The sequence below is a fragment of the Schistocerca serialis genome, chromosome 11 (genome assembly GCF_023864345.2).
Source record: "Schistocerca serialis cubense isolate TAMUIC-IGC-003099 chromosome 11, iqSchSeri2.2, whole genome shotgun sequence".
In the NCBI taxonomy this organism is placed as follows: Eukaryota; Metazoa; Arthropoda; class Insecta; order Orthoptera; family Acrididae; genus Schistocerca; species Schistocerca serialis.
This window is the reverse complement of record NC_064648.1, coordinates 153,456,942-153,484,571: the sequence shown is the minus strand read 5'-3', so window position 1 is coordinate 153,484,571 and position 27,630 is coordinate 153,456,942. Positions and strand designations below refer to the sequence as shown.

Genomic DNA, 27,630 nt, shown 5'->3' with positions numbered 1-27,630 from the left:
CTCCAGCCTCCAGCAGGACACTGGTCAGCGGACTCGTTGGAAAAGCTCCCGTCGCTAGGCGAATGCTACAGTGGTGCACTGGGTCGAGTAAACGCAATACTGAGGGTGCCGCCGAACGTAAACCAGACTCCCATAGTCGAAGCGGGATTGAACAAGGGCTCTGTATAGCTGCAGCAGTGTAGAGTGATCTGCACCCCAGTTGGTGTTGCTCAAGCAGCAGAGGGCACTGAGATGCTGCCAGCACTTACGCTTAAGCTGACAAAGGCGAGGTAGACAATTCAGTCGGGTGTCGAAAATCAGTCCTAAGAATCGATACGTCTCCACTACAGTGAGTAGATCACCATTAAGGTAAATTTCTGGTTCCAGATGAACGGTACGACACCAACAGAAGTGCATAACACACGACTGAAAACTGAAAGCCGTGGTCTAGAGCCCACGACTGCGCCTTGTGAAGCTCAGCAACACCAGTACTGGAGAAGCAGTACGAAAGGCAGAAATCGTCCGCATACGGAGAAGGTGAGACCGACGGCCCGACAGCTTCCGTTAGACCGTTAATAGCCACTAAAAATAGAGACACACTCAATACGGAGCCCTGTGGAATGCCATTCTCCTGAATATGGAGGGAACCGGTTGAGGCACCGACTCGGAACGGAAAATATGGAGCGACAGGCCTCTGGACCTGATGGGATACCAGTTCAATTTTACACAGAGTACGCGAAGGAACTTGCCCCCCTTCTTGCAGTGGTGTACCGTAGGTCTCTAGAAGAGCGTAGCGTTCCAAAGGATTGGAAAAGGGCACAGGTCATCCCCGTTTTCAAGAAGGGACGTCGAACAGATGTGCAGAACTATAGACCTATATCTCTAACGTCGATCAGTTGTAGAATTTTGGAACACGTATTGTGTTCGAGTATAATGACTTTTCTGGAGACGAGAAATCTACTCTGTAGGAATCAGCATGGGTTTCGAAAAAGACGGTCATGTGAAACCCAGCTCGCGCTATTCGTCCATGAGACTCAGAGGGCCATAGACACGGGTTCACAGGTAGATGCCGTGTTTCTTGACTTCCGCAAGGCGTTCGATACAGTTCCCCACAGTCGTTTAATGAACAAAGTAAGAGCATATGGACTATCAGACCAATTGTGTGATTCGATTGAAGAGTTCCTAGATAACAGGACGCAGCATGTTATTCTCAATGGAGAGAAGTCTTCCGAAGTAAGAGTGATTTCAGGTGTGCCGCAGGGGAGTGTCATAGGACCGTTGCTATTCACAATATACATAAATGACCTGGTGGATGACATCGGAAGTTCACTGAGGCTTTTTGCAGATGATGCTGTGGTGTATCGATAGGTTGTAACAATGGAAAATTGTACTGAAATGCAGGAGGTTCTGCAGCGAATTGACGCATGGTGCAGGGAATGGCAATTGAATCTCAATGTAGACAAGTGTAATGTGCTGCGAATACACAGAAAGATAGATCCTTTATCATTTAGCTACAAAATAGAAGGTCAGCAACTGGAAGCAGTTAATACCATAAATTATCTGGGAGTACGCATTAGGAGTGATTTAAAATGGATTGATCATATAAAGTTGATTGTCGGTAAAGCAGATGCCAGACTGAGATTCATTGGAAGAATCCTAAGGAACTGCAATCCGAAAACAAAGGAAGTAGGTTACAGTACGCTTGTTCGCCCACTGCTTGAATACTGCTCAGCAGTGTGGGATCCGTACCAGATAGGGTTGATACAAGACATAGAGAAGATCCAACGGAGAGCAGCGCGCTTCGTTACAGGATCATTTAGTAATCGCGAAAGCGTTACGGAGATTATAGATAAACTCCAGTGGAAGACTCTGCAAGAGAGACGCTCAGTAGCTCGGTACGGGCTTTTGTCAAAGTTTCGAGAACATACCTTCACCGAAGAGTCAAGCAGTATATTGCTCCCTCCTACGTATATCTCGCGAAGAGACCATGAGTATAAAATCAGAGAGATTAGAGCCCACACAGAGGCATATCGACAATCCTTCTTTCCACGAACAATACGAGACTGGAATAGAAGGGAGAACCGATATAGGTACTGAAGGTATCCTCCGCCACACACCGTCAGGTGACTTGCGGAGTATGGATGTAGATGTAGATGTAGATGTAGAAATTTCGGATAAAAATCGGGAGCACGACCCGAAGACCTCACTCCTACAATGTGGCCAGCATATGATGTCACCAGGTCATGTCGCATGCTCAAAAAAGATGGCAACCAGACGTTAGCATCTGGAAAAGGCTGTTCGGATGGCAGACTCGAAGGACACAAGATTATCAGTGGTAGAGCTACCCTGGCGGAAGCTGCCCTGACACGGAGCCAGTAGGCCACGCGACTCCAGAACCCGACCCAACCGCCAACACCTCGTACGTTCCAGCAGTTTACAAAGAAATTGTGGGGCTTGATGGGCCGGTAGCTATCCACGTCAAGTGGATTTAGACTGAGTTTGAGCACCGAAATGATAGTGCCACAGCGATGGAAATTTGGCATCACACCAGATCAAGATGAAGATGATGAGAAGATGTCACTTGCAGTCAGACGAGAGATGTTTAATCGTCTAATTGTAGATCCGATCTGGTCCAGGATCTGTGTCGGGGCAATGTGTAAGGGCACTGAGGAGCTCCCACTCTGTAAATGGGGCGTTATAGGGTTCACTGTGGTGTGTAGTGAACACGAGGACTTTCATTTCCAGGCACCGTTTGAGGGAGCGAAAGGCTGGGGGGTAGTTCTCCGACACAGAGGCTCGAGCATAGTGCTCAGCAAAGTGCTCGGCAATTGTGTTTGCGCCGGTAGGTAACACACCATTGATGCTAATGCCAGGGACACCTGTTGGGGTCCGGTACCCAAAAAGATGCCTGATCTTCGTCCAGACTTGGAAAGGTGACATACGACACCCAATGGTCAACACGTACCTCTCCCAACACTCCTGTTTCCATCATTTTATAAGCAGGTGAACGCGGGCACGGAGCCACTTAAAGGCTATTAGGTGCTTACTTCACTGTAGAGCTTGCCTACACTCTTTAATTGCCTCAGCAACTTCTGGCGACGACCAAGGGACTGTGTTTCGCCGGGGGCACCCTACACAATGAGGGACCGCGTTTCCCGCCGCAGGAACGATCGTTGTAGTGACCTGCCCAACGACAACATCCATGGCACAATGTGGGGGAGATTCAGTGGTGACAACAGAGGTGAAAGCTTCTCAGTCTGCCTTGTTTAAAGCCCATTTGGGTAGGCGTCTGTGGGCATGACGCTGGGGGTGTGACAGGAAGATGGGGAAGTGGAAACTACCACACAGGTCATCTTGTGCTCTCCAGTGGATAGATGGGAGAAGGCCAGGACTGCAAACTGAGTGATCAATGGCTGAATATGTGCCATCTGCCACACTGAAATGTGTGGGGGCACCTGTATTTAAGAGGCAGAAGTCAAGTTGTGACAGTAAATTTTCGACCTCGCTACCTCAGCCAGTAAGCAAGGCGCCACCCCATAAGGGGTTTTGGGCATTAAAATCTCCCAAAAGTAGGAAAGGTTTAGGGAGTTGATCAATCAGTGAGCCAATACATTCAGGGGTACTGCACCACCTGGAGGAAGATATACATTGCAGACAGTTATTTCCCGTGTCATACTTATCCTGACAGCCACAGCTTCAAGAGGGGTTTGAAGGGGCACAGGTTCACTACATACTGAGTTGAGGACATAGACGCAAACTCCACCTGACACTCGTATTATAGTCGCCACGGTTCCTGTAATATCCCTTACAGCTGCGGAGGGCAGGGGTCCACATTGCCGGGAACCAAGTTTCCTGGAGGGCATTGCAGAAAGCTTATCGGTTGCTGTAGCTCAGCCAGGTGATGGAAAAAACTGCCGCAATTCCACTGGAGGATTACACGATCGTGAGACTGGGTAGGCACGAAACAGTCAATGAGGCTGCCTACGCCTTGGGGTCACCTGATGCCACCAGATGAGTACCTGTGGGATCGACATCCATTGTGTCTGAGGGCCCAGTGAGATCTAGGTCCTCAGTGGACGCCAGAATCTGCACCTCATCCTCATACACACAACTTGTAGGTAGTGGTGGTGTGGGTGCCACTGCAGTGCCTTGATTCTTGGAGATCTTTTTCTTTTTAGGTTTCTCTCCCTGCTCCTTAGGTTTGTCCTGCTGGGAGGGCTTCACTGATTCAGTCTCAGGGACTGAGGAGGACCGTGAAGCCCTACGACCAGCTACCTGTGGTTGCTCCAGCCACTGTCAGCTGTCAGCTTTGCCACTGGTAGGAACCTGGGAAGGGAGTGATCCAAGGGATACCTCCTTCCTGGAGAGAGGAGCTGAAGACGATTTACGCTTCCTAGGCTGAGAAGTGGTGACTGACGTCCCCGATGGTTTGGGGGGGGGGGGGGGGCTCCTGAAGTAGGTTGTGCAGGATCAACAGGGAGGGAAGTGCCCCCCACCATCAAGGGGGCAGGTGGAGTCTGACGGCTCTGAGAGCCAAGTGTACCCGGCAGAACGGAAGATGGTACAACCGTTGTCATAGCAGCAGCATAGGTTGACATCATATGCACAGGATGTAGCCTCGGTGTAGGTCAGTTGGTCGAGGGGTCTTGTATTCCATTATTTTTCTTTCTTTCTGGAGAATCCTGCAGTCTGGCCTGCAAGGCGAATGGTGCTCTCTGCAGTTGACACAGATGGGAGGTGGGGCACAGGGAGTATTGGGATGTTAAGGACATCCACAATCCTGACAGGTGACGCTGGAAGTACAGTGGGAAGACATATGGCCGAACTTCTGGCACTTAAAGCACCACATCGGGGGAGGGACATACGGCTTTACATCACAGTGGTAGACCATCACCTTGACCTTCTCGGGTAATGTGTCACCCTAGAAGGCCAAGATGAAGGCACTGGTGGCAACCCGATTTCCCTCGGACCCTGGTGGACGTACCGGATGAAATAGACACCTCACCACTCTAAACTGGTGCACAGCAAAAGAAGGTCCCTGTGAAATATGATACTCTGCACCATATTTAAGCTCTTATGGGGTGTGATGGAAACAGAAACATACCCCAGTTTGTCACAGGCGAGTAGTGCTCATGACTGGGCAGAGGATGCTGTTTTGATCAAGACCGACCCTGACCGCATTTTGGACAAGCCCTCCACCTCCCCAACTTGTCCTCTAAACGCTCCACAAAAAACTTTCACTGAGAAGAAAGATTCCCCATCAAGTCTCGTACATACAATGTACCAGGGTGAATAATCTTCGCTGCCATCCTTCGCCTGGCATTCCTCCCATGGTGTGGCAGGGGAGAGGGGGGGGGGGAGGGAGGGGGGGGGAGTGATTTGGAGTCACATTTGTTAGCACTGAATTTTGACCTTGATCATTTAGACACTGCTTGTGTTTGACCACCAGCAAGAGATAATGTGCTACACTTCATTGTGTGTCATCCACCCACTCCGAACAGGGGCCCTTCCCACACCCAGCTGTAGCAAAGGCCACCCTGTCAGGATGGCAATTGCTGGGAAACCCGATGCCCCAGGCTCCTTGGCATACGTGGGGAGTTAATGGTGCAGGCATCAGCAGAGCAATCCCTGTGTAGTCAGGGGGCTACAACCAACAGGGTACATGGTGACCCCACCACAGCAGACGCTAGACGCTGGATATCAGGTGCAAACGAGCTAAGAAGTCCATTATTGTCAACAGCGCAGAAAGTGATACTGCTCAGAGGATGGAGGAAAACGCACCCAGGAGGGTGACCACACCCAACACTTGGAGAATGAATGGAAGTGCAGATCCGCGTCAACAAGCGATGCGAGAGGTCTCAGTGCATGGAGACTATGCACAATGTAAGGCACCCTTCCCCAATTGGCTCGCTCTTCGGGAAAATTTTGAAAAATGGAGGTCAAACCCTACAGGGGACAATCACATAAAGGCCGAAACGTGAGAGACTCCTTTTAGTCGCCTCTTACAACGGCCAGGAATACCTCGGGAATATTCTAAACCTGGACCCGCATGGGGGTTCAGTCGTGGATAAAGCAGGTGGTAGACTTCTGTTTATTGATATAATACTGGGGAAGTGCAATCAGTCTACTAAAGAGTGTTTACAAATCACTCATGCAACACATCCTAGAATATTGCTCAAGTATGTGGAACCCATACCAAATAGGACTAACCGGGAATAATTAACGTATACAGAGAAGGGCAGCATGAATGGTCACAGGTTTTATTAATCCAGAGGAGAGTGTCGCAGAGATACTGAAGGAACTGAAATGGCAGACTCTTGAACACAGACGTAGCACAGGGGCATAAGCATTGTGGCTATGTAGTAGACTCTTTGTCTGACATGTAAGGGCTTGGGTGCGAATCCTGGTGGAATCAAAATTTTAAACCAAAGGTGCACATTCTGTGAGCATTTCCGTGAAGCATTAAACACAAAAAACATAGATTTAACTTTTATTCTTTTTTAATTACACACTCTTGATGAACAATCATTTATAAAATATCAGTAGGCTACTTAAGAATTTTTGAGTGCAATGTTGTTGTTGTTGTTGTTGCGGTCTCCAGTCCTGAGACTGGTTTTATGCGGCTCTCCATGCTACTCTATCCTGTGCAATCTTCTTGATCTCGCAGTACCTACTGCAGCCTACATCCTTCTGAATCTGCTTAGTGTATTCATCTCTTGGTCTCCCTCTACGATTTTTACCCTCCACGCTGCCCTCCAATACTAAATTGGTGATCCCTCCATGTCTCAGAACATGTCCTACCAAACGATCCCTGCTTCTAGTCAAGTTGTGCCACAAGCTACTCTTCTCCCCAATTCTATTCAATACCTCCTCATTAGTTATGCGATCTACCCATCTAATCTTCAGCATTCTTCTGTAGCACCACATTTTGAAAGCTTCTATTCTCTTCTTGTCTAAGCTATTTATCGTCCACGTTTCACTTCCATACATGGCTACACTCCATACAAATACTTTCAGAAACGACTTCCTAACATTTAAATCTATACTCGATGCTAACAAATTTTTCTTCTTCAGAAACGCTTTCCTTCCCATTGCCAGGCTACATTTGATATCCTCTCCACTTCGACCATCATCAGTTATTTTGCTCCCCAAATAGCAAAACTCCTTTACTACTTTAAGTGTATCATTTCCTAATCTAATTCCCTCAGCATCACCCGACTTAATTCGACTACATTCCATTATCCTCGTTTTGCTTTTGTTGATGTTCATCTTATATCCTCCTTTCAAGACACTGTACATTCCGTTCAACTGCTCTTCCAAGTCCTTTGCTGTCTCTGACAGAATTACAATATCATCGGCGAACCTCAAAGTTTTTATTTCTTCTCCATGGATTTTAATACCTACTCTGAACTTTTCTTTTGTTTCCTTTATTGCTTGTTCAATATACAGATTGAATAACACCAGGGATAGGATACAACCCTGTCTCACTCCCTTCCCAACCACTGCTTCCCTTTCGTGTCCCTCGACTCTTATAACTGCCATCTGGTTTCTGTACAAATTGTAAATAGCCTTTCACTCTCTGTATTTTACCCTGACACCTTCAGAATTTGAAAGAGAGTATTCCAATCAACATTGTCAAAAGCTTTCTCTAAGTCTACAAATGCTAGAAACGTAGGTTTGCCTTTCCTTAATCTTTCTTCTAAGATAAGTCGTAGGGTCAGTATTGCCTCACGTGTTCCAACATTTCTACGGAATCCAAACTGATCTCCCCCGAGGTCGGCTTCTATCAGTTTTTCCATTCGTCTGTAAAGAATTCGCGTTAGTATTTTGCAGCTGTGACTTATTAAACTGATAGTTTGGTAATTTTCACATCTGTCAACACCTGCTTTCTTTGGGATTGGAATTATTATATTCTTCTTGAAGTCTGAGGGTATTTCACCTGTCTCATACATCTTGCTCACCAGATGGTAGAGTTTTGTCAGGACTGGCTCTCCCAAGGCTGTCAGTAGTTCTAATGGAATGTTGTCTACTCCCGGGGCCTTGTTTCGACTCAGGTCTTTCAGTGCTCTGTCAAACTCTTCACGCAATATCATATCTCCCATTTCATCTACATCTACATCCTCTTCCATTTCCATAATATTGTCCTCAAGTACATCACCCTTGTATAGACCCTCTATATACTCCTTCCACCTTCCTGCTTTCCCTTCTTTGCTTAGAACTGGGTTTCCATCAAAGCTCTTGATATTCATGCAAGTAGTTCCCCTTTCTCCAAAGGTCTCTTTAATTTTCCTGTACGCAGTATCTAACTTACCCCTAGTGAGATAAGCCTCTACATCCTTACATTTTCCCTCCAGCCATCCCTGCTTAGCCATTTTGCACTTCCTGTCGATCTCATTTTTCAGACGTTTGTATTCCTTTTTGCCTGTTTCATTTACTGCATTTTTATATTTTGTCCTTTCATCAATTAAATTCAATATTTCTTCTGTTACCTACGGATTTCTACTAGCCCTCGTCTTTTTACCTACTTGATCGTCTGCTGCATTCACTACTTCATCCCTCAGAGCTACCCATTCTTCTTCTACTGTATTTATTTCCCCGATTCGTGACAATTGTTCCCTTATGCTCTCCCTGAAACTCTGTACAACCTCTGGTTTAATCAGTTTATCCAGGTTCCATCTCCTTAAATTCCCACCTTTTTGCAGTTTCTTCAGTTTTAATCTACAGTTCATAACCAATAGATTGTGGTCAGAGTCCACATCTGCCCCTGGAAATGTCTTACAATTTAAAACCTGGTTCCTAAATCTCTGTCTTACCATTATATAATCTATCTGATACCTACTAGTATCTCCAGGCTTCTTCCATGTATACAACCTTCTTTCATGATTCTTAAACAAAGTGTTAGCTATGATTAAGTTATGCTCTGCGCAAAATTCTACCAGGCGGCTTCCTCTTTCATTTCTTAGCCCCAATCCATATTCACCTACTATGTTTCCTTCTCTCCTTTTTCCTACTCTCGAATTCCAGTCACCCATGACTATTAAATTTTCATCTTCCTTCGCTACCTGAATAATTTCTTTTATCTCATCATACATTTCATCAATTTCTTCGGCATCTGCAGAGCTAGTTGGCATATAAACTTGTATGTCTGTAGTAGGCATGGGCTTCCTGTCTATCTTGGCCACAATAATGCATTCACTATGCCGTTTGTAGTAGCTTACCCGCACTCCTATTTTTTTATTCATTATTAAACCTACTCCTGCATTACCCCTATTTGATTTTGTATTTATAACCCTGTATTCACCTGACCAAAAGTCTTGTTCCTCCTGCCACCAAACTTCACTAATTCCCACTATATCTAACTTTAACCTATCCATTTCCCTTTTTAAATTTTCTAACCTACCTGCCCGATTAAGGGATCTGACATTCCACGTTCCGATCCGTAGAACGCCAGTTTTCTTTCTCCGCTTGAGTAGTCCCCGCCCGGAGATCGGAATGGGGGGACTATTTTACCTCCAGAATATTTTACCCAAGAGGACACCATCATCATTTAATCATGCAGTGCAATAAATAATTAGAAATAAGAAGATATCCACTTTTCATAAAAATGGCAGTTATATGTGTTAAATAGAATATATATGATATATGGTGTATGTATTCAAACAATGAGAGAGAGAGAGAGAGAGAGAGAGAGAGAGAGAGAGAGAGAGAGAGAGAAATAGTAAGCAGAACAAGCTTCACTCAATTACCAGTCTTGCACACGTTATGTATTCTATGCTTCACGGAAATGCTCATACAACATACAACTTTGTTTAAAAATATGATTCTACCAGGAATCAAACACATACCTCCACATGGTGCACGAGCCCTCTACCACGGTGTGGCACTGCCCATCGAAAAAAATGAACCTTATTTTAAAAAATGGAAACTCCAGATCAGAATATCAACAATATAACAAAAAGACAGATTGCCACGCACAGTTAAGACAACACACTGAGTTGCAGACAGGCACAATGGATGCACTTACACATTAGCTTTTGGCTCCGTCTTTCTCCAGAAAAGGAAACACATACATTCATTCACACAAACAAGCACACCTTACACACACGACTGCCTGGCCCAGATGGACATGGCGGTCCGATGTATATGAGATGTGTGTGTTTAATTTTCTGAAGAAGCCTCTGGCTGAAACCTTATGTGTACATGTCTTTTTGTTGGGCCTGTCTACACCTTAACATGTCATCTTTACAGTGAATAGCAATCTATCTTTTCCTTATATTGTTGAAACTTATTTTAGCATAATTAAACATGCCCAGGAAAATTTCAAATTCAATTATCACAAGAATTTTTGAGAGTTGCATGTACTATAGTGCTTTGGGAGAGACATTCAAGTTCTGAACTTCACGTACCGTAAATTTAAAACATGACAAAAATCTGATATGCGTGTGGTCCCCTTGTCAGATGATCTCAGTGAAATGGTAGCTCTCGAACAAAGGAAAATCAAACTAGATAGGGCAATTATGCTTGAGGAAAAACGTACACCTCGAAATGTCTATTGTTGAATATCAAACTACAACGCAGTAGTCAGACTATCAATCCTCTATGCAGCAGTGTGTCTATCCCTAACCAAAAAGATCCCAATAGTGTGTCCTCGAATTACAAAAAAGGAAATTCCTGCAAAAGGTAGTGAGAAGCAAAATCTGAAATGCCATAACTCCATTTTAAAATTGCCCTTTACAAAGGAAAACCCGGGAGAACCGTTCCAATTTAATCCTCGTGCCACTGAAAAGATGACTGAAATAAGTATTAGTGTCAGTGGTGTTGAGAAACAGCTGAAATTGTTAAAACTGAACACAGCTCCAGGGTCCGACAGATTCCCTGTCATTTTCTATATAGTGTTTGTGGCTGGGTTATTCTCTCTTCTAACCATTATCTATTGTAGATCCCTCAAACAGAAAACTATGCCCAGTTCTTGGAAAAAAGCTGAGATCACACCTGTCTATAAGAAGGGTAGTAGAGATGATTCACAAAACTATGTCCAATATCTTTTATATTGATTTGTTGTAGAATCTTAGAACATATTCTGAGCTCAAACATAATGATGTATCTTTAACAGAATGACCTCCTCCATGTCAACCAGCATATATTCTGAAAAGATCAGTCATGTGAAACCCAACTTACACTTTTCTCACACGACCAACTATATCCTCACCCACAACTAATTCTCCTTTGAAGGCATTACCTACAAACAAATCCGTGGTACGGTTATGGGCACCCGCATGGCACCATCCTATGCTAACCTATTCATGGGCCATCTAGAGGAATCCTTCCTAAAAACCCAGAATCCTAAACCCCTCACCTGGTTCAGATTCACTCACTGACGACATCTTTGCTATCTGGATTGAAGGTGAGGACACCTTATTCACATTCCTCCATAACCTCAACAACTTCTCCCCCGTTTGCTTCACCTGGTCCTACTCAACCCAACAAGCCACCTTCCTAGACGTTTACCTCCACCTCAGAGATGGCTACATCAGTACCTCCGTCCACATCAAACCTACTAACCACCAGCAGTACCTCCACTTCAACAGCTGCCACCCATTACATACCAAAAAGTGCCTTCCATACAGCCTAGCCACCTGTGGCTGTCGCATCTGTAGTGATGAGCAGTCCCTCTCAAAATATACCAAGGGTCTCACTGAGACCTTTACATACTGTAATTACCACCTCATACTTGTACTACCTGTGAAACCAGTCATGTGATCTACAAGCTAAGCTGCAACCACTCTGCTGCATTCTACATGGGCATGACAACCAACAACCTGTCTGTCCACATGAATGGCCACCAACAAACTGTGGCCAAGAAACAGCTGGACCACCCAGTTGCTGAGCACGCTGCCCAACACAGTGTTCTTCATTTCACAGCCTGTGCCACCTAGATCCTTCCCACCAACACCAGCTTTTCTGAATTGTGAAGGTGGGAACTCCCCAGCAATATATCCTATGTTCCTGTAACCCTCCTGGCCTCAACCTTCATTAGCCATTGTCCTTACCCATCCAGCCATTTCCCTGTTCGCATTCCAGTATTACACAGCCTTCCATTCCACCAGCCCAAACTTTTTGTTTCTCTCTTTATCTGCAACCACCCCCTCTCCCCCCCCTGTCTAACCACTCGACTGCACCTAGCTGGCCTACCCTCTCTTCACCTTGTCCCTGCACACTCTCACTAGTAGCATTTTATCGTCCCCCACCACTACCCTGCTATCCCTACCCCAGCCTCTTCCTTACCCCCACATAGTTGTCTCTCCTACCATGCACTGCTGCTCGCAGTCTGCCTTCAGCTGCCACACACTGTGGTCGCGTGTGTGTGTGGGGGGGGGGGGGGGGGGGGGGGAGGAGGCGCTGCAGGTGTGCATGTGCATGTAGTTGTCTATTTTCAACGAAGGCCTTGTTGCCAAAAGCTCATTTTCCATCAGTCTTTTTGTTGTGCCTATCTCTTACTCAGTATCTCAGCTATATGGTGAGTAGCACATATCCTTTTCATAATACTGTTACATTCCCTTCTGGATTTTCCATTGTTTGAAAAATAAACATCAGTAAGGTACAGGAAGAGTCCAGGTTCAGAAAAGGAGTTAGACTAAGAAGTCCCCTATCCCCATATTTATTTAATATGTTCACTGAGACAGCTATTCAGATCCTGAGGGAGAAGATAAAGAAAATAAAATGGTTAGAGGATGCAATGTGTTGTTGTTGTTGTTGTTGTTGTTGTTGTTGTTGTCGTGGTCTTCAGTCCTGAGACTGGTTTGATGCAGCTCTCCATGTTACTCTATCCTGTGCAAGCTTCTGCATCTCCCAATACCTACTGCAACCTACGTCCTTCTGAATCTGCTTAATATATTCATCTATTGGTCTCCCTCTACACTTTTTGGCCTCCACGCTGCCCTTCAATACTAAATTGGTGATCTCTTGATGCCTCAGAACATGTCCTACCAACCAATCCCTTCTTCTAGTCAAGTTGTGCCACAAACTCCTCTTCTCCCCAATTCTACTCAATACCTCCTCATTAGTTATGTGATCTACCCATCTAATCTTCAGCATTCTTCTGCAGCACCACATTTTGAAAGCTTCTATTCTCTTCTTGTCTAAACTATTTATCATCCATGTTTCACTTCCATACATGACTACACTCCATACAAATACTTTCAGGAACGACTTCTTGACACTTAAATCAATACTCGATGTTAGCAAATTTCTCTTCTTCAGAAACGCTTTCCTTGCCACTGCCAGTCTACATTTGATATCCTCTCTACTTCGACCATCATCAGTTATTTTTCCTCCCAAATAGCAATACTCATTTACTACTTTAAGCGTCTCATTTCCTAATCTAATTCCCACAGCATCACCCGATTTAATTCGACTACATTCCATTATTCTCATTTTGCTTTTGTTGATGTTCATGTTATATCCTCCTTTCAAGACCATGTCCATTCCGTTTAACTGCTCTTCCGGGTCCTTTGCTGTCTCTGACAGAATTACAATGTCGTCGGCGAACCTCAAAGTTTTTATTTCTTCTCCATGGATTTTAATGCCTACTCTGAACTTTTCTTTTGTTTCCTTTACTGCTTGCTCAATATACAGATTGAATAACATCGGGGAGAGGCTACAACCCTGTCTCACTCCCTTCCCAACCGCTGCTTCCCTTTCATGCCCCTCGACTCTTATAACTGCCATCTGGTTTCTGTACAAATTGTAAATAGACTTTCGCTCCCTGTATTTTACCCCTGCCACCTTTAGAATTTGAAAGTGAGTATTCCAGTCAACATTGTCAAAAGCTTTCTCTAAGTCTACAAATGCTAGAAACAGGATGCAATGTAGCACATTAAAATGAACACATGGAAAATGAAAGCAATGGTAGTACAGAAAAATACAGAAGAAATTAAAACCAACATAAAAATTGATGACGTCAGAACTGATCAGATGAAACAATTTTGTTATCTCGGTAGTGTAATCCCACAGGACTGTACATGCTTAATGAAAGTGATGAGAAGGACTGCAGGCATTTATGACTAGGGTAGATGCTTTAACCAGCAAACATATGATTACAGATGTCAGAAAATCATTTGTATGGAGTAAACTGCACTATGGGAGTAAAACTTTGATCTGGATACATTGGATAGGAATCAACTTGAAGTTGCAGAAATGTGGACACAGTGGAAAATGACAGGAAACGACAAGCAACCTGGAAGTCTTAAGGGTAGTCAACAAATATTAACAAAAAATTAAAAGAGAAAACTAAAATTTATTAGGCATGTCATCAGACACAACACTTTCACCGTTCACATTCTTGAAGGGAAAGTGGTGGAAAAGAAAGGGAAAGAACAATATAGGAAGAGGTATTCGGAAGACATCAAGAAGAGGATACCATCTGGAATATTTTTTGACATTAGTACAGCCTTTGATGTTACTGATCATGAAATTCTCTTGCATAAGTAAAATAATTATGGAATTCGAGGCCAGTCCGAAAGGTAAATCGAGTCAGACCTCAATAATCGTCAAGACAGTACAGAAATAGAACTCAAACACAAGTGAAACACAGGAAGTTCTAGTCTTTGCAGTAATGAGGAAAAAAAATTATCAAGTATGGAGTCCCATTAGTGTCAGTGCTGTGATCTGTCCTATTTTTGCTGTATGTAAATGACTTGCGTGATAAAATACATGATGGAATCACAGTACTTTTTGCAGATGACACAAACATTCTAATTAAATCGCACAGTGACAACAATCTGCAGAAAACTGCAGCATCAGTTATGCGTAGTTTCACACATTGGTTCAACACCAACAGCCTCATCATAAAATCGGATAAAACTGGGGCAATTAACTTTCACACCATATAAAAACCTCCATCCTGCAAACCCTGTTTTCAAAATTAAAGGAAAAAAGTCTCAAATGTCAGTGATACAAATGATATACATGTATATGAAACTGGGCAGAAGCTGAACCTACACATAAACACAGTAAGCACAAACTTACACAAATGAGGAGTGTATCGTACTGGAGTTATGTTATTTAACTATATGCCGCCTCACTTAAAACACCTATCAACATTAAAAATATTTAAGGTAAAGTAGAAACAATTCTTGCTTGACCACTACTTCTACTCCATCTCTGGACCGTCATAATACGTAATTTACTTTGAGTTTATCATGTAATCTCTCTTGCTAACCTCTGCTATTAAATGTATAAGCAATGTAGTATGTCAATTTATATTATTATCACACTGAGTGTGTTGACCATCTAGTTACAACAACTGCTCTAATCATTAATTAATTATCTTTAGCCTTGTCCTACATCATATGTAAAAACAATGTCCTAAAAATGATTCTTGGACTAAATAAATAAAAAAAATAAAACAAATACATGTACAATTACGTGGAACTGAAATGAACAGCCAATGACAGGAGTGAGTGGATTCATTGACACAGCATTAGCCATTAGAATACATAAGTATATATGAAACTTTAACGGTGCACTTGCCTCGAGACAGTTGTTCCTTTGATAAGGTCATCCATTAGAAGAGTTCCTTACAGTTGCCAGTAAATCTCAATCCCTGCTTCAACTGCATCCAGGCATCACTGAACAGGGAATCAGGTATTCCTCCTTCCTGAATATGAGATACTACTCCCAGTTTGCAGCAAATGTTACACACTGCAGAAACAACATCCTTGGAAGTGTTCGACCAAATTTATCAGTCATCTGTGGGCGAAATATCTAATTAGTCATCTTATGCATACAGTGGGAAAAGGACAGGATGTCATGGCAGCTAGCAAATAACAAGCATGCACAAACATAATAAAAATCCTAGAGAAAAAGAGTAAAATTATCTCACTTAATATTCACTCTTTTGTTTCATGTTTCAAACAATAACACACAGTTAAATTTATGTTTTTGACAATAGGGCTTTTTATACACCTACATAAAATGTATTCACAGTTCTGAATACCGAGAATCATCGGCAGTATAATGGAATGATGACAACGAAACTTTTTGTGGGACAGGGACTCGAACCTGCATTTCCTGCTTATTGATGATCATTGCTTTAACATTAGGCTACCCAAGCATGTGTCTAAGCATCATAATTCTGACCAACACAGACACTGAAATATTGTAATTTTATATATCCGTGGTCCAAAAGTTACAAAAATGGAAAGACAGTTGAAAAATTATCATCATTACCATAGCAGGGTTCACAGTTCACAACTGCCAAAAGGTTACACAATTTAGCAGAATTAAATTTTGGGTAATGTTCCATATACGTTAAAAGTGTGAAAATTTTTGTACTCTAATCGTCTACAAATGAGCAAGTGTGTGCTAATGCAATTGTAATATCTAATTAAAAATAAGAGAGGAGGACAAAAATGTGCTAGTTGTCAGAAAACATGAATAATTTATTTATAAGTTCCTATATTTGTCTTTTTATTTGGGGTACACTCTGAGTGACAACAAGTGGCACACAGAGTGTTAGTCAGCAGATATTCCGAGATCACAGCAGTTACTGCATGGTGCGCCTAGGGGAATGTCAGAGCATTTCATCCCCATACTTCCATGGACATAAAAAAATAATTAATAAATATGCAAATGTTGAATGTATGAATTGAAAGCTATTAACAGTTAGTACCACAAATATCTATACTCTACAAACCACTGTGAAGTGCATGGCAGGGAGTCTGTCCCATTGTACCAGTTATTAGGGTTTCTTCCCCTTTGATTCTTAGAGTTGTTTGGTGGGTCCATTTGGGGGAGGGGACCAATCAGTGAAGACATTGGTCCCGTCGGATTAGGGAAGGATGAGGTAGGAAGTCGAACATGCTCTTACAAAGGAACCATCACAGCATTTGCATGAAGCGATTTAGGGAAATCACAGAAAACCTAAATCAGGATGGGCGGACGAGGATTTGAACCGTCGTCCTCCCAAATGCGAGTCCAGTGTGTTAACCACTGTGCCCCCTCACTCGGTCATTCTTAGAGTACTCATTTAAAGCCAATTCTTGAAACTTGTGTTAGTAGGCTTTTTCAGTCTGCCAGTTCAATTTCTTCAGCATGTCTGTGACACTCTCCCACAGGTCAAACAAACCTCTGATCTGATTCAAATGGCTCTGAGCACTATGGGACTTAACATCTGTAGTCATCAGTCCCCTAGAACTTAGAACTACTTAAACCTAACTAACCTAAGGACATCACACAACACCCAGTCATCACGAGGCAGAGAAAATCCCTAACCCCGCCGGAAATCGAACCCGGGAACCCGGGCGTGGGAAGCGAGAACGCTACCGCATGACCACGAGCTGCGGACCTTCTGATCTGATGGTAGAGCATTTGCCCGCAAAAGACAAAAGTCCCGAGTTCGAGTCTCGGTCCGGCGCACAATTTTAATCTGCCAGGAAGTTTCATATCAGTGCACACTCCGCTGCAGAGTGAAAATCTCATTCTGGAAACCTTTGGTCATTCATGCTGACCTTCTCTGTATAAGTTCAACATCCCCTTAGTCCTATTTGGTGCGGGTCCCACACACTTGGGCAATATTCTGGAATGAGTCACATGAGTGATTTGCAAGCAACCTCCTTTGTAGACTGAGTGCACTTCCCCAGTATTCTACCAATAAACCGAAGTCCACCACCTGTTATACCCACAACTGAGCTTATGTGATCATTCCATTTCTTTTACTGAGAAAATTCTGGTCCTATGTACAATTGTTGAGGTGTAAAGGCTTCTATCCAGTCACTTGCTGACCAGTCTGGTGTGGCAGTTGAAGATAGCAAAACAAAGACTGGAAGTTTTAAATTTCACGTTCAAGAAATCATTCACACAGGAAAATTGTTTGAATGTGCAATCATTTGACCATCAAACAGACAAGCATCTCAGGCATGGAAAAACAACTGAAGGAGTTGAAAACAACTTAAGTCACCAGAACTGGATGAAATCCCAAAGCAACTGGAAGAAAGCACGAGTGACTCCCGTGCATAAGTGCAAAAGAACAGACACACAAAATTATAGACCAATGTGCCTAACATTGGTTTGCTGCAGAATCCTTCAACTTATTCTCATTTCAAATATAATAAATTTTTCTTGAGACCAAGAAGCTTATGTTTGCGAATCAGCATGGTTTCAGAAAGCATTCTCATGCTAAATTCAGGTTGCCCTTTTCTCACAAGATATACTGTGAACTATGGATGAAGGGCACAGAAAGATTCCATATTTCTACATTTCCAGAAAAGTGTTCAGCACCGTGCACCACTGCAGACTCTTAAAAGGAAATACAAGCATATGGAATAGGTTCACAAGTATGTGAGTGGCTCGAAGACTTCTAGTTATAGAAACCAGTATGTTGTTCTTAACAGCAAGTGTTCATCAGTGACAAGGGTATCGTCAGAAGTGCCCCAGGGAAGCGTCATAGGATCATTCTTATTCTTTATATTCATAAATGACTTGGCATACAATCTAAGCAACAATCTGTGGTTGCTTGCTGACGATGCTATGGTGTATGGTAAGGCATCAAAATTGAGTGATTGTAGGTGGATGCAAGATAACTTAGACAAAATCTCTAGTTGGTGTGATGAAAGGAAAAATGTAAGTTAATGTGGATGAGTAGGAAAAACTAACCTGTAATGTTCGGATACAGCATTAGCAGTGTCCGGCTTGACACGATGACATTGTTTAAATACCTGGGCGTAACGTTGCAAAACGGTACGAAATGGGACAAGAGTGTTTGGATTGCGTTAGGAAAGGCGAATTATCGACTGTAGTTTATTGGTTGGATTCTATAAGAGTGCAGTTTGTCAGTAAAGGAGACCACATTAGGATGCTAGTGTGCTGCTGGGGGGATTGTGATCTGTACCAGGTCTGATTAAAGGAAGAAATCAAAGCAATCCAAAGGTGGGTTGCTATATTTGTTACTGGGAGGTTCGAACAATACGCAAGTGTTGCAGAGATGCTTTGGGAACTCAAATGTGATTCCCTGGAGGAAAGGTGACATTCTTTTTGTGGAACATTGCTGAGAAAATTTAGAGAACCAGCATTTGAGGCTGACTGCAGGACACTTCTGTTGCCTCCAATGTATACTGCGCATAAGGACCACAATGATATGACAAATTAGGGCTTGTACAGAATCATACACACAGTCGTTCTATTGCAACTGGAAAGGAAATGGCTAGTAGTGGTGCAGGTTATCCTCAGCCATACAACAACATAAGGTGAACTGTCGAGTATCGATGTACATAGTGTTACACCCAGATATTTGTATGAGTTGGCTGATTTCCACAAGCTCATTGATATTTTAGTCATAGGATGCAATGTTTTTTTTTTTTTTTTTGCATTTTATGAAGTGCAAAATTTTACTTTTCTGAACATTTAAATCACATTAATACCACACAGGGAACAGTTGAAATTGTACTCCTGAAAAATCTCTTTGTAAGTAATATGAGGTTGTGTGGAGTTTTAAAAAAATTTATCAATATGGGAATCTGATTATTTAAAGAAGATAAAAATAAAATTATTTATTTATGGAAGAATCTGAATGATGAAAGTAGAGCTGATGCAGTCAGAAAAACTGAGCAGTAGTAGTTCGCCTCAAATAGTCCATAGACAGCCTACTGTTTGAAGAACCCACAAAGTGGAAGCGAATTATGTTAATTCCATATCTCTTTGTTCGCTTTATGTCCCCAAAGCAAAGTCATGTCTTTCACCATCATTCATATTGTGAGAGATTGTGGAGAGGTATCAGACTTTGCTGTGTGGTACAAAACTTTGTTGCAAGTCCTGTTATCAATTCAACTGTTTTAATCTGCCAGGAAGTCCCGTATCAGCACACACTCTACTGCAGAGCAAAAAATTCATTCTGGAAACATTCTCCAGGCTATGGCTAAACCATTCGCCACAATATCCTTTCTTCCAAGAGTGCTTGTCCTGCAATGTCCACAGAAGAACTTATATGAAATTTGGAAGTTAGGAGGTGAGGCAACACTGGAAGAAGAGCTATGAGGACAGGGCGTAAGTCTCGTTTGGGTAGTTCAGTTGGCACAGCTCTTACCCAAGAAAGGAAAAAGTCCTGGTTTCGAGTCCCGATTCGGCACACAGCTTTGATCTGTAAGGAAGTTTCATATCAGCGTACACACTGCTGCAGAGTGAAAAATTCATTCTGGAACAATTGTATTTTTGTTTAATATCTAAGAGCATTTCACTGTCATATTTATAATCCTACTGAAAACATATATTTTCCCATATTTCTCTGGTAGTTTCAGGCTTTTAATACACAGCCTGACAAAAAAGTGAAGAACCCAGAAGACATGGTCAGATGTCAATGAAACTTTGTATATGTGCACACCACTGGATGCCATATAAATGACAAGAGTTGCAATTCTATGTGACATGTACAATACCCACCAGAGGGCATTAATGTTGTTTGTGTTTAGTGTTGTTACGAGGTCTGACAGGATATATAAGGGGCATGAACAGTGTCAGATGTTACGTAATCACTGTGAAGGCAATGGAGATGACATGTATTCATGTGAGCCAGTATAATCAGCTAATTGGAAGGGGTCTCATTATGACTCTCTAAAAAACAAAGCAACAAAAACCCCATTAACTTTATTTTCCCAAGTGATAGCCTGTGCTTTGAGTAATATTTTGGAGGAGGGGAGGGGGATTTAAGGAACATTCCTTACATTGTATACAATATTCAATGTAACGGTAGAGGATTTGTTGTTGTTGTTGTTGCTTTTTGCAAAATCAAATACAAAATGTAAGTGTAGGCTACATTTCTTTCCGGTCTCGGTGGTTTCATTAAAAGGTATGGCAAATTATTTTCTACAATACTTACACTATAGAGTACATAACCTCCAAATTCCACACTGCCTGCATGATAAACAAAAAAAATGTAATTTATTTTCAAAAAGTTAGAAAGTGTTATTTTGTACCATCACAGTGTTGAAAATGACAAAACTTCCAAACTTTGAAATGCCACTAAAAAAGACATAAAATGCTAAAATTTGGTATGGTTATTTATGTTCATGACAGGACGAATAAGCTGTTTCGTCCAAATCTCAGGTGGTGGATGAGGTGACCTGGACGACTTGAAATATTCTGTGTAGGTCTATGTGTAAATTTGAGCTACCCATTTTCATTTTATCATAAATTCTGTATTATTGTGAGATGATCCTTAGACTAATGAGTAAACAAAAACTTGACAACAAAAATATAAATGATGTTCATTAAAGTCATTCGGATGCAGTTGCTTCTATTTCAGGTGGTGTTTATTACGTAATATCCTATCAGGCTTATACTATAAGATTAATACCTCAGCTTAGTTTTAGAACTAAAGTGCTATTTCACTGTTTGCTACGAAACTTTCTCAGTTCTTTTATGTGGTTTAATGTTCTTAATTTTGTATCTCAAGAACACGTTGTTGAGAATACAATGCTGTTGGTAAATACAAATTTTAGAAAAACCTTGTTTTAGTAAAAAAAAACTGTGGTTCTGACAGTTTCCAAAATGTACTTTCATTTTAATAAGATGGTGAATGTTACAGCATTACTATTACATATCAATTTAAGGTGTATACTACAGCATTCACTATATCACCAGTTTTAGCTGGCTAGCATCAATCTTTTTAAAGTTACGGGCATTTTTGTTTTGTGACATTCTTCAAACAGTGATCAATTTCCATTTTTTAAAAACTGTTTTATACATCAGAAGGGGCTGAAATAATGGACTTTTCGTTTGATCCTTGAGTACATTCAATAAAGGAAATAGCAATAAATATATTACCTAACATTTGGCTGCTTTGACACATGCCCACCCTACATATGGTGTACGTAACATGAATAAAGGGGGGGGGGGGCAGAGGTAAAGAGGAGGGAACTATGAAACGCTCGCTAAGGGTAACTCGATTTAACGCCTCTTATTAACTATTCCAATATTACAGAAAACTTAAAACTTCTGTGTGTTTAATGTGTTATGGGACAATGTTTGACCAGCAGCACACACACACACACACACACACACACACACACACACACACACTGTTCAGAAAAGGTCTTTTAGTGTCATACTATCCTCACTTAAAACTCAATTCTTGTGGGTACAATTTAAGTGCTGCACCAAGTGAGTATGTCTACCAGTCCGTTGTGCGTAACAGTGAAAATATCACTACAGCTTTTTTACTAATTTTTCTATACATAATCATGGAACAAGAACTAGTTTGAACTTACTTTTACTAAGATAAAACCAACAAAACTGAAAACAGCATTTTCTATCAGGTAATAAAAAAAAATTATAAGTAAAGCACACTACACAATCAAGTATTCCTCAGAGAAGTCAGAGTGGTGATTAATAATGGAAGGCGATAATAACAGCACCCTGTCACATTACAATCCTGTAACAACTTTGCACGATCATGTCAATAACTACAGTGTTCAATAGTAATGCCTTGTCATTCTCCCAGGTTCAAAATCTCTCTCATTATGGTCAGATGCTGACAGCTTTTCAGTTTAACTAAGGGAAGGACATGCGAGTTTTCTAAACATATTGGATTTACAGCGGGGAATATAACATCAAGTTCGCGGTTCCAGACACATTGACAGCAGTGTTTGATGTGTGCAGCGATGAAGAGTGAAACTGTTTTTATATCAATGAACGTTATACATAGGGACCAAACAAATGACGTGGTGGTGTTACGCCGCAGAAATATTTAGGAGGATGAATTGACCGTTTGGATATAGGTTTTCTGTGGTTTTCCTAAGTCACTTCGGGTAGATGCGAGAGGGTTCCTTCACTGTTGCCACGTCCGACCACCTATGCTATCCTTTTAAAGCAGAATTATATGTTCTAAGATTATGCATTATGTATTTGTTTTGCACTTATTATTTTCATTGATTTATAATGAGAAATTCTACATTATTGTGAGATGACCCTTGAATGAATGAACCAACAAATTAATTAACTGGGGTCTTTTTTAACCTATACACTGTCTGCCGATGAAACATTTCCGTTCTTGAATCGAAGGAAAGGATTTGATTTGGTGCCAGTCATGTAGCAAACTGTAACTGTATATACATTAACTTAACTTTCAGGTTTTCGTAATTGCCGAAATCAGAAAAAATCGCCAGCAGATCGTTTCCGAGTTGCAGATATTAATGTGGGGACTTGACGATGCCAGATTCAGAGTAAAAGGAAGATAACAGTACATTATTACACTGTGCGAAAATATTATTGTAATAAGAACTATTCTCAGGAACTCAACAGCAACGATATCAAACATTAACATACACTACACAGTACACTATAAATAGAATAAAGTTCCCACAGATGTTATTTAGCCTCAGCGCAATTTCATGAATATTGCAAATCACGCTGGAAACAAATGAATTCCGCTCCCAACAAATTCGAACAGCCATGAACAGAAGCACCATAGACATAAATAACATAGATTGCGCACGCTTCTATCTCACGTGCCTTTATTTGCATATCCCACACTCATGGTCTACAGGTCTTACATAAAAGTCGCGACACGAACTGCTGTTAGTGTTAACAGTTGTTACTTGTCACCGTTTGACAGGTGGAGCGACACTAGTGCTCCAAGTGGCGACTAAGGACAACGTCAGATGCGTCTAAAGAAGCATAATGTCCCTTTCCTACGTGACGTACGAAATATTTGAATTAGTTTTTTGCCTCCAAGAACTTGTGTAATAACAGAAGACATAGATGTTTCTAAAAATGATTCTAAAACAAGCGCAAGTAGGGATAAAAATCATGAGTCCATAGGCAAGCTACAACACATTCGAGAAGAAACACTTGTGACGTTGGATACAACTACAGGTTGCCACGTCGATATCAAAAGGATGTACTCACCAATTCACTCGTATGAAGCACAGATACGTACCTCTATGAGCAAAAGGGATCAACGCCCCACTTGACGTTCCGTAGGCCTACTGTGTTTTAATCATTGTCGCCTGTTGCCACATTATATTATTCTAAGTGCGACAAGAAACTGCCAAATAGTGGGAGACATATGCTGTGTGTGTAAACCCTAAGTGCTCAAATACAGAATTGCTGCCATATGTTAAATTTGCCATTAGAGACATTTCACCCAATGACATATTGACTAGAATGAGATTTTCACTCTGCAGCGGAGTGTGCGCTGATATGAAACTTCCTGGCAGATTAAAACTGTGTGCCCGGCCGAGACTCGAACTCGGGACCTTTGGCTTTCGAGGGCAAGTGCTCTACCAACGTTTTTTTTTTTTTGTTGTTGTTGATCTCATTTTGTTCTAGATTGTTCGTTGAATTTGTTCTTCGCGGACGTTGATGACGCCTGTTCAGGTTGATCGTTGATTCGTTCACTCAGTTTTTTGTTACAGAGGGTAGCTAAAACCTCTGACCGAACACGCTGAGCTACCATGCCGGCTCCAACTGAGCTACCCAAGCACGACTCACGTCCTGTCCTCACAGCTTTACTTCTGCCAGTACCTCGTCTCCTACCTTCCAAACTTTACAGAAGCTCTCCCCGCGAACCATATTCACTAGTTTATCTGTACCTTCTGCTTCAATAGTGATATATAATGTCACTTATCCCACATTTTATTTGTATGCCTTCCACATCCCTCTAATGTATGCACTGATGGAAGCATAAACATTCTGACAAAACCAGTATGCCTAAGTTCTGTAATAAATTTAGAACAAACAGCTTATTTTAGTCGTTCCATATTTCTGCACGTTCCTCCTTCAATGGCATGCTAATCTGGCTTAACAGCAAGTCAACAGCATCCTATAATCTTCAAATTTTTTTTGTCCTTCACTTGATCCTTCTAATACAGTTTCTGTTGCTGTCTGCACTTGAATTGACACTAATTTTCCTTGTCCCGTAATAGTTTGCAAGAAGTGTAGTGATCTGCACATTGACACTTTACACGCTTTTGCAAGACACGAATAACTGCACTTAATCTAGCCACTACATCGTCAAAGTAGGTGTGTGTTGTCGATTCAGATGAATCTCGCACTGGAGATTTGAACTGGCTGCCTCTGGGCCACGGTAGTGTTTTACAGCTTTAGACTGATTGCCGAATCTTTTCACAGTTTGCGCTTCATCGTCAGCTGAGGACGTAACGTTAGCGACAGCTCTGGACCTGGAACAAATCCCGCTCACTTAACCATATGCTAAGCCCCGCCCACGGTCACCCACATGTTCCAGCACCAAACTTCTTAGTGTCACAGGTATACCAGTCATGAAAACTAGGGAAAAAATCAGTAATTAGTACTAATTTCTATTTTTCTGGTACCACTGCCAAAAGAGGATATTACTAAAGAAATAAAAATATCTATATTGAGTGTGTGAAGTGAAAACAAAAATAAAATTGTTTCATGAACCTTCTTCTGCAGTATCTTAAAAATCTGGCGTTTGTTAATCACAGTGAGCGCCAGTTTCCATCAACTTACTTACAAGGGAACCTCCCCATCGCACCCCCCTCAGATTTAGTTATAAGTTGCCACAGTGTATCCACCTTGAAAAACTGAACACAGATCAATCGAGAAAACAGGAAGAAGTTGTGTGGAACTATGAAAAAATAAGCAAAATATACAAACTGAGTAGTCCATGTGCAAGATAGGCAACATCAAGAACCGACAGAACACACGAGCGCCGTGGTCCCGTGGTTAGTGTGAGCAGCTGCAGAACTAGAGGTCCTTGGTTCAAGTCTTCCTTGGAGCAAAAAGTTTATTTTTTTATTTTCAGACAATTATCAAAGTTCAGGCGCTCACACATAATCAACTTCGCTCTCGAAAATTCCAGGACATGTTCAGATTTGCTTGGACATATGCAGGATTTGACGGTCTACACACGGAAAAATTTGAAAACGTAAAAAAATATGTTTTGACAGAGCACAGGGAAAAGTGTGCGAGTGTGAGACTTTTGGATTCATTTGTTGCAGTTTATGTGACAAACTCTTATGTTTTCATCACTTTTTTTGGAGTAATTATCACATCCACAAGTAAAACTAAATCGGGCAACGTAGAAGAATCTTTTTACCCATTCGCCAAGTGTACAAGTTAGGTGGGTCGACAACATATTCCTGTCATGTGACGCATATGCCGTCACCAGTGTCGTATAGAATATATCAGACGTGTTTTCCTGTGGAGGAATCGGTTGACCTATGACCTTGCGATCAAAAGTTTTCGGTTCCCATTGGAGAGGCACGTCCTTTCGTCTACTAATCGCACGGTTTTGCGGTGCGGCCGCAAAACACAGACACTAAACTTATTACAGTGAACAGAGACGTCAATGAACGAATGGATAGATCATAACGTTGCTAAAATAAAGAAAAATTTTTCGCTTGATGGGAGACTTGAACCAAGGCCCTATCGTTCCGCAGCTGCTCACGCTAACCACGGGACCACAGCGCTCCTTATCTCGGAATGTCCATGATGTTGCTTATCTTCGCGTGGACTACTCAGTTTGTATATTTTGCTTATTTTTTTATAGTTCCACACAAATTCTTCCTGTTTTCTCGATTGATCTGTGTTCGGTTTTTCAAGGCCTATCCACTGTGCCAACTTATAACTAAATCTGAGGGGGGTGCGATGGGGAGGTTCCCTTGTTAGTATAAGAAAGTCTGTTGAAAATATCTTTTAGTAGCAAAGCCAAGGATGCAGTCTATTATCTCGAGTGCCTAAAGTCAACTTGTGCATAAAGAAGCCAAAATCATTTTCTTCATTTGTTTGTGATTATCTCATCAAAATTAAAGAATACACATGTGAGATAATGTAGATATACTTAATGAAACCAATCAGATATTTCTGTATATGGCACACTTCATTAGTATTTCCATCTGTAACATGCGAATTTTTACTAGTGAACTCTTATGATAGCTTGCATGTTCCAGACATGAGATTATTTTACTTTAAATTAGTCTTTAGTGTTCGAAAGTGTAGTAGCTTCTGGTGAGTGATATGTTATTGTTGTAAAGTCGTTGCAAACACCTTAGTAAAATGAATTGTTGATTTTCTTAGTTGTAGAGCTGTCTGATGTTTAACATTTGTATATAATTTCGTCAGTGTCATTCCAACCCATCTTATTGTACTTAAATGAGCGTTGGAATTCAGTTTTGTCAGCACTTGGAAACAACAGCCAGGACTAGGTAATTCGTGTATGATAAATTTAGCAAAACTGCATACCTATGTTTCCATTCTGACAATGCATAAATTCTGTAAATACTAGCAGTTCCAGTTTACCGTAATGTATTCACATAATTTGACAACATCCTGACAAATGATCAGGGTAGTGAGCATTATATTCAGATGTTTTGTTTTTTACGTTACACTTTCCAACTTGTTCTACACCTATGAGAATCATCTCATTTTTGGGTCTATGGAACAAAAACTGCATATAAACTAATAATTGGGATGTGGATCTAAGAAACATGCTAGCAAACTGGGACGGCATGAAACAAATATCACATTATGTTTTTTTAAGGCCATAACCAGTGTTCTTGATGTATTGCTAAATTCTTTTTCCACCCTGAAGGGGGGATGTAATGGACAATGTAAACATTTATTTAAAAAATCATTACAGCCATATTTACTAATGTACCAATCTAAAATTTTGCATGT

The 27,630-nt window shown here is 41.6% G+C and overlaps 1 protein-coding gene across 2 annotated transcripts in view; it reads right to left on the bottom strand.

The window, feature by feature from the left end:
* The window catches only part of LOC126427018 (uncharacterized), an 80,564-nt gene extending 56,986 nt beyond the window's left edge, over window positions 1–23,578 (bottom strand). The window contains exons 1-2 of one of the 2 annotated variants that reach the window (XM_050089173.1): window positions 23,523–23,578; window positions 15,507–15,729 (exon numbers count right to left, since the gene is read on the bottom strand). In XM_050089173.1, the coding sequence (XP_049945130.1) occupies window positions 15,507–15,545 (39 nt within the window). In that variant the 5' untranslated portion in view covers window positions 15,546–15,729; window positions 23,523–23,578. Of the gene's footprint in view, window positions 1–15,506; window positions 15,730–23,295; window positions 23,462–23,522 lie in introns of those variants that run through there. The other variant, XM_050089174.1, reaches the window with a different exon arrangement.
* Window positions 23,579–27,630: the final 4,052 nt, after the last annotated feature.